This window comes from Anas acuta, chromosome 2 (genome assembly GCF_963932015.1).
Source record: "Anas acuta chromosome 2, bAnaAcu1.1, whole genome shotgun sequence".
NCBI classification, from domain to species: domain Eukaryota; kingdom Metazoa; phylum Chordata; class Aves; order Anseriformes; family Anatidae; genus Anas; species Anas acuta.
The window spans coordinates 43,189,622-43,204,848 of record NC_088980.1 but is presented as its reverse complement, the minus strand read 5'-3'; the positions used below and the strand labels follow the sequence as shown (position 1 = coordinate 43,204,848).

At 41.2% G+C, this 15,227-nt stretch overlaps 1 protein-coding gene across 3 annotated transcripts in view; it reads left to right on the top strand.

Moving 5' to 3' along the window:
- Positions 1–15,227, top strand: part of OSBPL10 (oxysterol binding protein like 10) — a 110,775-nt gene that overhangs the window by 91,886 nt on the left and 3,662 nt on the right. For all 3 annotated transcript variants that reach the window (XM_068674459.1, XM_068674458.1, XM_068674460.1), the window contains exons 8-11: positions 3,304–3,787; positions 11,844–12,030; positions 13,134–13,316; positions 14,857–15,010. In XM_068674459.1, coding sequence (XP_068530560.1) covers positions 3,304–3,787; positions 11,844–12,030; positions 13,134–13,316; positions 14,857–15,010 — 1,008 coding nt within the window. The remainder of the gene's footprint in view (positions 1–3,303; positions 3,788–11,843; positions 12,031–13,133; positions 13,317–14,856; positions 15,011–15,227) is intronic.

Sequence of the window (15,227 nt, the reverse complement as noted above, 5' to 3'; positions counted from 1 at the left end):
TGGTGGCTCAATGGACTTCAAGAGCTGCTGGCAAGAGCTGTGTTGGGGAGCAGGTCCTGGTGGCAGGACATTGAACAAAACTGATACGTTGGGCTTTACACATCACTTAAAAGTGACGTTGCTGGAAAACAAACAAACAAGAAAAAACAAACAAAAAAACACAACTAAGCAAAGAAAACACCATGCCTCTAAATTGTTTAATGCATTTTAAAAAGGAGAAGTAGTACTGGAAATCACTGCCAACCTAATAAATGCATTGGCAAATGGCATCTAAAGGATTGAAATGAATGCTAACAGTTTGTACAGATGGATGGTCTCCCCCCCCCCCCCCCCTCAGCATTCCCTTACCTTCCCTAAGTGGTTACAACTGTACTAAAAATAAAGGGCTGCCAGTAGTTCTGTGGCATAGAAACCTGGTGTAAGTTAACCCTGCAGTTTGTTCACAATGTCCTCTGTTTTAAAATTACAAGGTAAATATATCTTGTAGTTCTTAACGTGAGTGGGACGAAAATACCTTATTTAGTCCTGCGATGACACAGATGACAGTAGAAGGATTTTGTCCCTCTAAGGGAGTGAAAATCTCAGCATGGTGTATGGTGGTCAGGTTTCTGAGGAAAAAGTGGGTAACAGTGCTGACACATATCATTTGCCTCACAGTAAATAGTTGACAAGAAGATAAATATCTTTGTTTTCAGGAAGAACCTCCAGAAAAAGGGAAGAATACCTGTTAAACTACTTCTTTTTCACTGTGAAGCCTGAGAGACAGTAAGGATGGAGATTATTCTCACATTTTAGCGTGCAGTCAGGAGATTCATTGCTTCAGACTTTGGCAATTTGGTATTTGTTCTGGAGAGATCTCTGTCCATTTAGTTGTCATGCTAGCTTATCCTCAGAGAATAATATCAGACAGTTTTGACCTTTATGTAATAACAACAACAAAAACCCAACCAAATGATGCAGTCCAAACCAATATAAAGAATTTAGATCCTAATTGATTTTTCTAGACTGCCTTCTCTTTGGAGGCAGCAAAGTTGAAAACCTCATTCTTTTGGAAGCTAGAGTCGCTAGCACAAGTGCATGGCAGTCCAGTGCTCACAAGAAAAATGCTGCACACCTTCCAAACTTGTTTGTTTCTATTTTAGTTATTTCCGCAGAAATCAAGATGGGACAAGTTACAAAAACAAAAAAAGGGTCATTTTTTGATGATGCTTGTCTGTGGCAGTGTTGCATGTTGAAAATATCAGGCTATGAGATTATTTAGTGAGAGGCAATGTTTTCTAGAGATTTTTTGTTATACTGAAGCTGTGTAAGCTTTGAAAGTCAATTTTATTTTTTTTTATATGCACTTCTGCCTCCTTTTGAGGAAACAATCCAATTACTCTGTTTTGCAAAGCTGCTTTTTTTGCTACAGGTAAGGGTGTAGTTTCCATTTTAGTTGGGCTTTTAGAGCAAGATCATTGGAGCTGGAGTTCAAATTTCAAATTGATTGCTGAACCTGAATAATAAAAAATGACCAGTGGTTCGTAAAGTCACTTTAGTGGCTGTGTTGACAGAGCTGTGTTAAGTAAGTAGCTGCAAAGTAGCTAGTGCTTGCAAGAGTGGTTATGAGGGCTACATTTCCACAATCAAGCCAACAAGATGAAACCACAGCAGTCGTAATGTTGTATTGTGTAAAGTTTGTATCATCTCAAGCATGGTCCATAGCTTCGTTTCCTTCTCCTCCACTTGTGCTAATAAGGGTCACTCTCAGAGACAGCTGCTTGGACATGAAGAGGGAGGCAGTGCTTCGTATTTGGCTAAGTTTTCTTGCCCTTTCAAGTCTGTGCAGTGAGCTCATGGTAGTCACTGCCAGTATTTCTAGAGACAAGTCACAGGTGTTGGCTGTGTTGCTGTCAGCTTCCCCTTTGACAAGCTGCTCTTTGACTGTGCAGTTCATATCAAAATGAGATTCTGTGTTGAGGCTCAGTGATGCTGAACCGCATTTTTAAAGATGATATCGGACGACAGGTATTTGGTCAGAGTGAGACTTTTGCAAGTAAGAAGGAATTGTTTCAAGAGCTAAAAATACCATAAGAAAATCTCCCATCTTTCCCCTTTTCCTTCCAAATTTTTTACTTTTACCTTCAAAAAACAATCTCCTCAGCCCCTCTCCCCCCCTGCCACACCAGCACAGGGACTGCAGCCTGGATTTAGCACTCAGGAGTTTGCCACGCATAGTATAAAATAAAGGTGTTGGTATCTTTTGGGGCCTTATTACTTCAGTAATAGAGACTAGGTAGAGTCCTCGAGGCTTTCAGAGTCAGAGGAATATTACAGAGGGGCCTTTGCTTGATTTATGTCTAAGCTTGTAAAACTATTAGCCTATACATGACTGTATTTATACATGTGTAGGAGGAGAGTTAATGTTACCAAATGGAGCAGTGATCTTTTTCTGTGTGTGTGCCTTACTGTGATAATATTAAGACTGAACCATTGTGACTAGATTATTTTTTCACATTTATAAGTTTTCCTTGGAAATAATTACATCAGGAATAAAAGTTTGTCAGCTTCTATTTCATTATCCATGGGATTCAAAGGTCTGAACTGTGCTTTGGTCCCACTTAGAATAATAACAGAGGGCGAGAGTGGGGAGCAAAGGGATTTGTTTGAAGGGTTGATCATTGTCTGCTCTAAGTAAGCCTCTCCTCTGGGAAAGGGAACAAGTAAATGAAGCGAAGAATTAAAGAGGAAAAGGAAGGGAGCTAAAAGAGGAAAGCAGAATTGCTGTAATAATTTGCATCTGGCATCACTGAGCAGCTTGATGCCAGGTGTGTGTGTGTGTGTGTCAGAAATCCCTTGTTGGTCACACAGGAGTGACCTCCCATCTCCCCTGCACCAGGTATGGAGGGTGGGGGGAGTGGAGGTGGCCAAGGAATGGAGAGAAATAAATGATTCTAGGTCACGTAGCCCTTGCCTTGTAAACCAGGAAAAATAAGAACAACGGTTTGTGTGGTAAACTGAGCGGAGAGGAAAAGGAAAATTTTTGTGTGATGGGAACAGGACCTCCCTGTTGCTGGAGCTACTGTTGAGAATCCTAATGAAATAGGAAGCAGCCTGCACCGCTATCCAGGCTGCTGCTTTTTCCTTCGCTCGTTATTTACACTAGAAAGACAAGGAAATTGCTGTGGCAGAGGGGAGGAAAACACACTATCCTGAAACGTGGCTAGGCCAGAATTGCAGCTGTCTTAACTGTTCTCTCCCCTACGCCTCGCTGTAGTGTGATCACGGGGAAATCATATCTGCCTTTGTCTGCTTTGCATACAGGTAGTGCTTCCAACATTTATTTTGGAGAAAAGATCCCTGCTGGAGATGTATGCAAATTTCATGGCCCATCCAGACCTGTTTTTGTCAATTGCAGCTGGAGCCACTCCCGAGGAAAGAATTATCTGCTTTGTGGAGTATTATCTCACAGCTTTTCACGAAGGCCGAAAGGGAGCGGTTGCCAAGAAGCCCTATAACCCTATAATTGGTGAAACGTTTCATTGCTCGTGGGATGTGCCTAAAGATAAAGTGAAACCAGTCAGAACTAACGGTGCCTCTGCGCTTTCTAAGGACCCAGCCAAGGAGTTTGGCCAGGAGCAGTCCACGTGCTACAAGCTGAGGTTTGTGGCTGAACAAGTGTCCCATCATCCGCCGGTATCTTGCTTTTACTGTGAGTGCAAGGAGAAGAAAATGTGTGTGAACGCTCACGTATGGACCAAAAGCAAGTTTATGGGCATGTCGATAGGTGTTTCTATGGTAGGTGAAGGTAAGAAATGTGCTTTTATTTTCTTTAGCTAATGTCGTGAGTGTCCAAACAACAAGCTTATTTGGATGGGGCTGTGAATTATGTCTGAAGAACAGTCATATGTTAAACTGCACTAGCAAATACCTGCTGACGCTGTGCTCTGTAAAAACATTTTTCATCGTCTTGCTCACTCTTAAAGTAATATCTAATTTGGTAGTGGAGAGTTGCACAACTGGAGCAAAGAAATTGGAAAAAATACCTTTGTACTTAAGCCTAGCATTTTTTTTCATAGTTTCCGTAAAGAATCATGGTTTCAATAGTGCTTGCTAAGTTGGCGTGGTGTCTCAAGCTTTACAGCAGGTCGTGTAGGTGAGGTGTAAGTCATTACTTACTGTATCATACATGCACGGTCTGCTTCGTGATAATTTAATGCTCAGCAAGAATTTAGAAAAACAAGGAAATGTAACAATTTAATTAGTAGATGGTCTGAACTGATAAACACACCTGGATCAGTGTTGTTACTGCCTGCTAATCCATTGATTTAATGTTTCAAATGACTTAGTCCCTTTTGCCATTTGAAGATAATTTCCTGTGTATGGCTTTTGTATTTTGTCTTAACTAGTTTTTAGACTGTGCTGTTAATAAGCAATCAGAGAAGCAGCAGAACAACTTAGAGCAATTACTTCTTTTCGCCATTGTTATGTTAAATACAATCAACGTTGAAGACAGTAGAGAAGTAGAGTGGGAACAAAACAATTACGGTGACTAAAAAAACCCACCTGATATCTGAAAACACACAGCTATACTTTGCTGTTTCTGCTGGAAGTAAAGAACAAATTCAAGCAGTAGAAATGGCTACAGAAGCTTCGTTCCTCATGTCAGTAACTTCCCTTCTTCGCACCCGCAAGTGGAAGAGCCTTGAAACTTCGTCACTGCTGGACCTGATGTTGTTATAGTTGAAGGCTGTAACAGTGCTGCTGCTTCCTTCTTTCTGTGATTGAGCTTTTCTGCTTTTTAGACAGGGTTAAGGAAGATGGGAAGGGAGTGTGAGAAGGGAGATGGGTCCTTCTGTCCCTCTCCTTATTGTGCTGCTTCCAGCCTGAGTCACTTGCCATGTTTTTCCAGTACATCTCTATTTCTGATACTGGTTTTCTCAGTGCAGGGAGCTGTTTAGTGAAATCAAAATCAAACAGAAAACCACTTATGATTATGTAGGAGCTGGGAAATTCTCCTTGTTGCTGCTAGCACACTCAGTTCCCTGGCATGGGGGATGTCTACTGTGGGGATTATTTAAGACTTCAAAGTCCTGATGTGTCCCAGTTTTGAGAGAGAAGGGTCTAGGAATTAACTGCTTCCCTACTCCAGGGATTGTTTAATTTGTGTTTGTGAGAACAAATTCCCTTCCTACCCTCCCTTGCCCACCTCCCCCCTTTCTTTTTTTTCATAACCCTGCAGAGATCCCAGCAGCAGAGGCTGGCTTTGGGGAGCATCTGTAATGGGGAACCTTTCATTGTAAGGTTTCCTGCTGTCTTTATGGTCGGCACTCGGGGAGGATGTTTGGTGTTACCAGTTTATAGCTGTCACTCATCTTTTTTTTTTGGTCCATGTAAGCAATCCAGAAGCGTGCAAATTCACTGTGACAGCATCTCTGTGAAGTGATGGAGAAACTCTAGAACAGGCCGAGTATTTCTGTTGCGTGCTGAAGACTGGTAACAAGAGGGAGAAAGTTGTACCACTGAATCTTTTCTACAATCTGAACGCAGCCTAAACCTGACAGCCTTGGTTGAAAAGGCTTGCTTCTCCTTGTGGTTTCTTCACTCGAGACTGTACTTTGTTCAAATGTATATTTTTTTTCCTTTCTTTTAGTTCAAGGGAAGTCTTCTTAACAAAGCTGGTGTGTAGATTTGTCAAGCTGTGCGAAAATGAGAAGCTGCTACAGCCATTTTTTATCACGTCTTACATAAGTATAAAGTCTGCATTAGGCTGAGCTTAGCGTGAGTGCTGGGGAATATATTGCAGAACCAATAAAAAGTAGCAGCTGGGCTCACAGCGTGGAAAAACTGTCATTTTGTGTCTCTGGTAATGCAGAGCCTGGTAATTTGTTGATGTGAAACATGATTTGAAGGATTTTCTTGTTACTTAAGGACGATTTACACGTAGCAGCATCTCAAATGGAGTTCGTCCATCGAAGAGTAGATGGAGGCACGTGATCAGTCAGAAGGTACAGAAAGAGGTAGTTAAGAGGTAGTTCAGATAGAGTCAGCTACCAGAAGCTTTCTCGCAATGAGGTTGGTGGGGAAGGTTGTATAACCTTACTGGTACAAGCTGTTAAAACCAGGTTAAACAAGTTTCTCAGGAATGATTGAAGTATGACTGATCCTGCTTTTGATAGCAGGCAAACTGACGTCTTGTGAATCATGGAAATCCTGGCTTTTGTTTGTGCATTTCTGGTTTTGCCACTGTGTACTGGATGACCTAATTAATCATGTTCTGTTGTTGATATTTTTTTCTGTCCTCCTCTTTTTCATTATGAGCATTCAGCTTCTTCTCCTGGCTCTTGTGGGACATATTCAGTGACATTGGCACGTGTCTAAAATAACCTGTAGAGTTTGCTTCCATACGCGTGGATGCCTCTGACTATTTGCTAGGTCAGTAAGGATTTTAGATTCTGAAAAGGCAGTTTCGCTGATATCTCCAGTATGCCTATGACCTTCCTGAGGCTGCATTTAAATCACGCTGGTGTTGACACGGTAGTTTCATTACCCCGTGTATTTGTTCAGTACTCTTTGATATATGTGGAAAAAAATCCTTCACAGCAGAGCAGTAGAGAGACAAACTTACGCTGCATTCATGTATCAGGTAATTTAGTGCTAGGAGCAACCACCTTGTTCTAGTTCAGATATTTAACAGAACCATTTTGTGTGACCTTAGCATGAATGCAAACAACCATGCTCTGTTTTGAAACTTTATTCCCTCCTGAATATTTTGTGTGGCCTGCAAACAATTGAACAAAGCTTTTCCTATTAATTTGGGCTATTTACACAAATAGGGTAGTACTGAATTTGGGGACCTATATTGTGTAAGGAGCATGTTAACATTTCTGTGATGCTTTTTGAAAGTATTCTTTTAACTAGTCTTAATGTCCTTAGATGTGTAGAGCGTGTTGCTTTTTATCCCTCAGTGTGAGAAGCAGCAGTGGATACGCCGAAACAGGACGTCATGGAATTGCCAAGGCTTCTGTAAGGATTTAAATAACAGGTAGATCTGAGGGCAGGATGGATCCGTCATACAAATGGTGCAGCTCAGGATCCTAATTGCACAATACTTCGTGTGTGCTGCCTCTCGAAGTGGCTAAGATTTTTTTTCCCTATGATTTTTTATTTGTTAATTCAAAGTAAATATCAGCTGCAGAGATGCAGAGCGCGTAGGCAGGCACTGCTGGAAACCCGTGTGAGAAGCAGCCTTCTCTGGTAGCCCTTCATCTTCGCTTCCCAGAGCTCTGCATCTGTTTTGTTAGAGAAATGTCTCAACTTTTCCTTCGCTCTATGACAAAAAACGTTCTTCAGAGCAGCCAGAGCTGAGTTTCCTTGGGAGAAAGCAGGGTAGGAGAGAGAGTGTTTTGCATATAAGAATTCACATTGCATGCACAGTCCCTAATTCTGGTTAATGTTAATTACGTACTAATGAGAGAGCGAGGGAGGGGAAGAGGGTGTAATGAATAGAATTGTATTAGGATTTAAATTAGCAAGAGATAGAAGAGTCAAAGTAAATATTTAATGTGTTTTACATGGTCCAAAGGATCTTTAAACACATACTGATTGTAAGATAAGGGTTTTCTAGCAGAAGAGGATGTGCTGAGCACACCTCAGCGTGGGCTCCTGTTCTGCTGATGGTTTTTGTTCCAAAATTTGATTCACTGGTTAATTTTACAGAGAACATAAAATAGTTTTAAGTGGTTTGCTCTGTATCATCAAGTGGCTAGTTGTGGCTTGTAATTTTACCCCGGCTATTTTAAATGCTTTAAAAACTCCTCAGGAACGCCTCAAAATTTATTTTAAAAACTGAAATCAACCTTGAAAAGGTTTGATAGGTAGGGAAAAGGTTCAGTGCTCTTTCCAGGGTAAATCTAAATGAAAGCAACAAGTGTTCTTTTCATATTTTTTTTCAAGTATATGCATGCATATGTACATATTTATGCACGTACAGGTCTATAATTTCTGTTCCTGAGGCATAAGTGATTTTTTAATTTACCAGCCCTGAAGATTGACTGCTCCATGCAACTGGAACTACCAAAATATTGCCCTAGTACTAATTTCTTTATTTTTTTTTTGGCTCAGTGGTTTCAGAATATTTTTGTATGACATGGTACTCACTGCTTAATTTAGCAAATGTCTGCAGTTTTTGGAAACTGAGCAGTGCAGAGCAGCTGGCTACAACGTTTATGAGATGATGAGGGCCTGGTACTGGTGTCTCGTGTTTCTCTGTGAACTGGTGTGGCTGGTGATGAGCTGCATCTGCGTAACTTAGCCTTGTTCTGCTCTGTTATGAATAATGCAGCATGAAGAGCCTGTTAAATCAGGAAACTGCCCTGGGCCATTTATGACCCACATACCATTTGTTGTTCAGATTGATCTCCAAACAATCAGTGGGAAGCATTAAATTTCACATGCCTCTTCTGCAGTTATCGATCCAGAGCCTCCTCTGGGTATTCCATCAATGTGCGGTACTGGAAAATCAATTCACAAAGCTCCAGCAGCAGTGAGGGACATGCAGTTGTCAAAGGGGCAAAATCAGATGCTGCGAACAGCGCTTCCCTTCGTGGAGGCTGGGGAGGCGTGGAAAGGAGCATGGCCATGAATACCTTGTCCTAAAAGCAGGAGGAAATGGTGTTGAGGACATTTCGAGGGGCATTTCAAATTTCAGCACTTGTTTACCAAATATTCACCCTTCTCCACAGGATTTTTTCTAATAATAGGCTAGATTACTAAATCCACTTTTCTTCCCAGAGTACTTATCTGGTGCATCCTCCTTGTGTCATAGCTGCCCATAAATGCTTAAGTTTGTTGGAAGGAATCTGCAGTTTCCAAAAGAGTTAATGAAGAGGAAATGGTAATGAAAACGGGAGAATCTTCTGCAACTTTTCATATCTATTTACTTAGAGTGATTTTTTTAAACATGAAATGAACAATCCCCTACAGTCACATCTGTCAGTCACAATGAAATTTTACTTAAAAGTGGATGCTAGGGGTACACCCCACTTTTAAAACTAACTGTTAGGTTTTCGTTTCCATGCTTTTTCATGTCTCAAGATCTAAATTTGGTGGGTTAAAGCATGAAATCCAATTGTGGTATAGATGTCCCTGTGTCATTTTGGCTTCCTCTTCTGAAGGAGAGCACAGGGTTTGGTTCAGACGTGGTGGTGCAGCTCCAGTCTTCGTGGTGCTTCAGGTACAGGAGGTTTTGCACGTGGACTCTGCAAACAGTGGAGTGGAAACTTGGGGTCACCTGGTAGTGCTGAAAGGGCTGTCAAGCTGTGGGTATCTCAAATCTTTCCTTTATTCTTTTTTAGATCGCAATTATTGAGCTGGAGTGAGGCAGCGCTTCATTAAAGATGTGTTTATTCAGGTGTTTCAGGAATTCAAAAAGCACACTACCAAATGCTCAACAAAAATACTGCTAAGGGAGCTGGCTCAGTTTTTAATACCTAACCTGTTGTGGTTGTCAAATATTTACAGTGAAGGTCACCGCTGCTATTTGCTGTTCACTTTTCATTAGAGCTCCACGTCCCTCCCACTCCTGTACGCAGAAATAAATCTATCGATCTCATCAGAGACACAAAAACCACCTCGCCCCATGGCAGCTCCCTCTCACATCAGAAGAGGGTGGCTGGGCCCCGAGAAGCAGGAGGCTCTGCAGAAGCTCACGTGAAGTTGTGGCTCCTAAAACACAGTGAGGAGCACCCTGCGTGACTGTGGTACTGGTATTAGACCTTCATGCTGGAAGCCAGTGCTTTCAGGTGTTTTTTTTGACTGTGTGAGGGTTTTGTCTGTGCTTAGACCATTAAGGCTGCTTTGATGTGATGCGACCTGATGGCAGCACCACAGGCCGTGCCATTTCCCACAGCTGGTTCCTGCTACGGCTGCTGCCTGTGGCTGTAATGAAGAAGGCAGAGAATAAATGGAGGAGAAAGGAAAGGGGAAAAAAAAAAAAAAAAGAAGGGCATCTGCAAACTCGATTTCTGCAGAACCTGGCTCCTAGCCTCTCAACTCCTGGCCATGCCCTTGGTGTCCCAGCACCTCGCTGCTGTCCCCTGCTTGTGGGGAAAGGGGAGCTCCAGCCTCCTCGTGCCAGCAGAGAAACTTGGTCTAAAACCTGTTACAATCCTCCAGGTAGAAATCGCTCAGCTGCAGACTGTCAGGTTTCCTTTCTGCGTGTTGGCAGCCACTAGCTTGCCATTTTTTAATATCATCAGCTTGGTGAAAAGCTTCGTTATTGTTCTCTATTAATTTAATGTCGTTGTAGCAGCCATTTAGTGAGCTCTGCAATGAGCACAGCCTTCTTTTTGAGTAAAAGTTCTTCCTGGTGAGTGTCCTGGATGAATTTTGTAGCTCAGCCTTCCTGCCATAAGCTTGGTTTACCTGCAGGTGTGGAACTGAAGAAACTTCAGGTGAAACACGGGGATCTCTGTTCTAGAGAAAAAAATGCAGCAGAGCTGGATTTTGTTCTAGCAGTCGGAGCCAATATTTAAAATGATGACTCTCCGAGTGCCACGCTGCTAAATTCTGAGTGTTATTTAGACTTGTGTTGCCGTACAGCGTTAAGGGCATATTTTTATGTTGACATTACTAGTAGCTTGCTCCTACTCGGTGCTTTTTCATCATTACGTTCCAGATCAATTTGCAAGATGTGTTGTTACTGCCTTCAACGCACAGACAGACTCATAAATACAGCTGGTAACGCGTTGCCGTTCTCCCCTCTCTGCCCCAGGGTGAGGGTAAATTGGCTTAAGCTCATCTCGTTGCTAAACAGATGCTGTTACTGTTTGTGTGTCAAGACGATTTTCCTGATTTTGTGAACGTTTCTGGGGTCTGAGTACTTCCCGGGATGGGTTATTTTCACTCCTTGTTGCAAAACAAAGTTTTCAAAGTATAATTTTTGCCTTTAGACAGTTATTAAATGGGATATAAAGGAGTGTAAATCTCTAATAAAAATATAATACACATAGTTTGCATTGGCTAATTCTGCGTGCAGGGTTTACGTTGCCGTTTACCTGATCTTATGTCTTATATCCCCTTCTTTGCCATCCTAAAAACCAAACTACAGCTATGGTGGGGATGGAGCTGTGTCAAGAACCTTAGGGGAAGCTAAGATCTTCCAATCAGACATGGAACTTTCTTTGTAAGGTCCAAATAATATGGGAATTTTCTGCTGCCAGCAACTTTCTGTGCATCCCAGAGAGTTTGGTCTCAGTGGCAGCAGAGAAGTGGCCCCTCATTGATAATGCCAGACTTTTGCAAAGGCTACGTGGGAAACCAGGCATTTTGGGGAAAAGGAACGAGCTTCTAGGAAATTTCCAGGTGGCTTCCTTCAGCCCAGCTCCCGGTTGCACCCAGCCTGACCTCTCCTTTTGCTCCTACCAGCAAACAGTGGGCCAGCAGCTAGCAGAGAGCAGCTGGTGGTATCTGACTGAACGGAGAGCCGAAGGGCCCTTTGGCCGTGCCTAAATGAGCACCCAGAGCTCATTCGGTTGGTGGGGGGCCTTTTCGTTTTATTTTCTTCAAGAGAATGTGACTTATTTTCAGGTTCAGCAGTTTATTGCTTGGCAGTGAGACAGAATAAGTAATCCAGCCAGATTTTCTGATAGGCCATTTGGCACCAGGAAGAACCAGAGGCACACGTTAGAATTAGGTGATTTGAAAATGCTCGTTTGAAGAAACTTCTTTCAGAGAGCAGGTTTTTCTTAGCAAACAGTACCCTCCTTCAAGGCAAGTTGCACATTGTGGAAGTATGTTGTGATGGCAGTATTTGGTCAGTGACGAGCTTTAATCATTTCACTTTCAACCTCCTCCTTGCCTAGGTGTTCTTCACTTGCTGGAGCACGAAGAAGAGTATGTTTTCACACTCCCCAGTGCCTACGCTCGCTCGATACTCACCATCCCCTGGGTGGAGCTTGGAGGGAAAGTCAACATCAACTGTGCCAGGACAGGCTATTCCGCTACGGTCACGTTCCACACCAAACCCTTCTATGGGGGGAAAGTCCACAGGTAAGGGAATTACTTTTATTCTTGTTGACCTGATACTGGATTTCAAAGGAAGAACTTACTTTGACATCTGTTTGGTTCCTCTATTGTCCTGTTTTCTAGAAAAATATCTATTTATTTTCCTGTTAATGCCTGAGGAGGCTTAAGCTTTAGAGTGCAGTTTATAGTAGTTACACATTTCATGTCATTTAACCAAATTAGATAAATATCTCTTGTTGAACTAAAGTCAATGTATTCTTCCAGGCTTTTCCACCTGTAAAAATTGCTGTCAGGTATTTAAATGGCTTGCCCCCTGTTATAACCTAAATACCTATGCACAGTGCAGGATCAGCAAAAATATACATTAAAAAAAAGTAATATTTGTGCTACACCAGCTGCTGCTTTTGTGCAAGTCGTGTTAGAAGAGCTGATGGGCTGTTGTGATGGGAATTTTTCTGAAAGGTGCAGATTAATAATTGGTGCCCATCAAAATAACTGAAAACTGGGGAAGGTTTTGCTGTATTAGTTTAATCATTTAAAAACTTAACTGAGTTTACTTGATATGAATTACTAAAAACACGTGTGCATTTTCATATAGACACAGACACAAGAAACTCCTCCCTCTGTTTTGGTTTTCTAGTCCTACCTGTCTATTTTGCTCACTCTTAAACTAGTTCCTGAGCCATTGAGGTGACTTTAATACTGCCTCACAGCAGCTGTGAGACTGTGCAGATCTAAAGAAGAAAATAAAGATACCTGAAGTCTTTTACAGGTATCTGACAACATTAGGTTCAGGTGTGAAAAATGAACTTCAGTATCTTGTACTGACAATTTCACGTGAATGTCAGTTGGTTTTGGTTGTTTTTCATGCTGATGAGATAAGCAGTTCTGGGTTTTAAGCTGGGGTACTGCTGTGCTTTGGGAGAATGTGGTCCCAAAGTTAGTGCTGTGTTAGCAGAGCTTTTGTAGGTTGAATCTTTTGGGGGACAGTGTCTTTATGTTTGAAAAACTATATTATAGATGTAAAAAGTTGCATGTAGCCTGCAGTGCTAGAGCTTTCAAATGCTGATAATAAATGGTGCCAGTTATATCTTTTGTGGCCTTTTTCTTTTCCTTCTTTGTGTTAGGGTTACAGCCGAAGTGAAACATAATCCCACTAATACCATTGTGTGCAAGGCGCAGGGAGAATGGAACGGTACGCTGGAATTTACGTACAGCAACGGAGAAACCAAAGTGATTGACACCAACAAATTACCCGTTATCAGGAAAAAGATAAGGCCAATAGCAAAACAAGGCCCACTGGAATCAAGGTAAAGGCAGAGGCATTACAGCACTGTGCTGCTTAACCTCAGATGAAAACAGTGGTGAAACAAACCGCAGTTATAAATGGCATGGTTCAAAAAACTCCTGCTATCATATAGCATGTTAATCTAGGCAGAAAGAGCTGAAAGCTGCGTGTTGGTTCTTTGGTTTATAAATTACATTGCTGTGATATATACATAAATTTTCTAGAGGAAAAAAATGCTTGTATGCATTTTAATGAGTATTTGGGAACTGGGTGATGTGGTCTTCTACATGCTTCTTTGATTGTAAATGGTAGTCAAATTAGTCAGTTTGTTACAGATAATTTTGCATCTTATAGCTCACGCTGGAACTTCAGATTTTATGGATTTCATATATATATGTAATATATAAGCACACGATATATATGTATATAAATGTAAAGTGTGATGTGACACATGAATACACATCCATATGTGTTTTTAGGTTGTGAGAACTCGTCATGTGCCTAATTCTGACTAGGTACCTTAGAAAAAACCTTTATTCATTGTCAATAACCGTTTACATTTATCTTCAGAAGAATCAATATTTTTATTGTATTTAAGAACGTTTTATTGGAGGATTTAAAAAACATGAGTAAAATTTAATTTTATAATCTGTAAATATATTTTTATTGTACAAAGGCGCATCTTGAGCCTTTGTGCAGGGTCAGATGTTATTTTCTACTTTCTGGACATGCTTGTTTATCACAAACTCATTTTTCAGTGTAGGTTAATAACAGAGTTGGAGTAAATAAGGAAACCAGCAACTCTGCAATATATTTGTTGTGTTTTTGACACTAGATAGCAAATTATAATGACCCAGTGTTTCTGCAGGATATGCACCTCATCAGATTGTAAACAAACTCATCTAAATACCCCTGGAAATATGTGAAAGTTGCAGTAATTTTCTTAGTATTTTTCTGGGCAAAGTTGTTGCTAAGCTCATATAGTGTGAGGAGGCATTGCATCTGAATACTGTCAGTCAGGTGAAAAACAAATTGGGTTATGTACTGATAATTATCCTCAGCTGGAAATACAGTGTAGACCTTGTGCATGCTGAGTCATGTACATCAACTCTTCTGTTAATAACCTGGTGGGAACAGTCAGTGAGTGTCCCAATGTCATGTGCTCTTAGCTTTTGTCTAATGTTGCCTTAAAATTGAAAAGTTTTCTCCAAATAAATGCAGAATAGATGTTTGTCATTTGGGGTAGGTCATCAGTAAATAATGTGAACAGGAAATGAAAGAGAAAATCCATCAGCTTTGAGAAAAACAGTCAGGTCATAAAGAGTCAAGAACATGAACAAAAGCTGTGGAGAAAGTTAACTTGCATGGTAGGTTCCTGGGAACTGAGCGTGTCTGAAAATCTGGTCCACAAATGAATATTCTCTTGAAAGTGGTGGTTCACAAGCTACACAACTTGCAGAAATAGCTTGGTGCCATCAGTCTGACCTTTGCTTTGCTACTGGCACCAGGCTATGGCAAAAGTATTCTTACTCTGTTGCTTTTGCTCCTTCCCAATCACACAGGCACCTTTGGCAATATGTCACCAATTCTCTGAAAGAAGGTAATATCGATGCAGCAACAGAACACAAGCACCACCTTGAAGAGAGGCAGCGAGCAGAGGAGAGGCAACGTATGGCTCTTACAATGCCCTGGAAACCAAAATATTTTGCCAAAGAGGTACTTGTATCAGCTTTTCCTTAAGGGCCCAATAGCATCTTTGTGCATGTGGTGGGGTGCTAGTACAAATGAACATGTTTGTATTTCTTACCATGGGCTAGTGTTGTTATATATCACTGATTTTTTATTTTATTTTTTTTTATTTTTAATTTTTAGTAGAGTATGGCTTTTAGAGAAGAGCAGTGGATTATTCCATGCTCGTTTTATAGACTTGTTC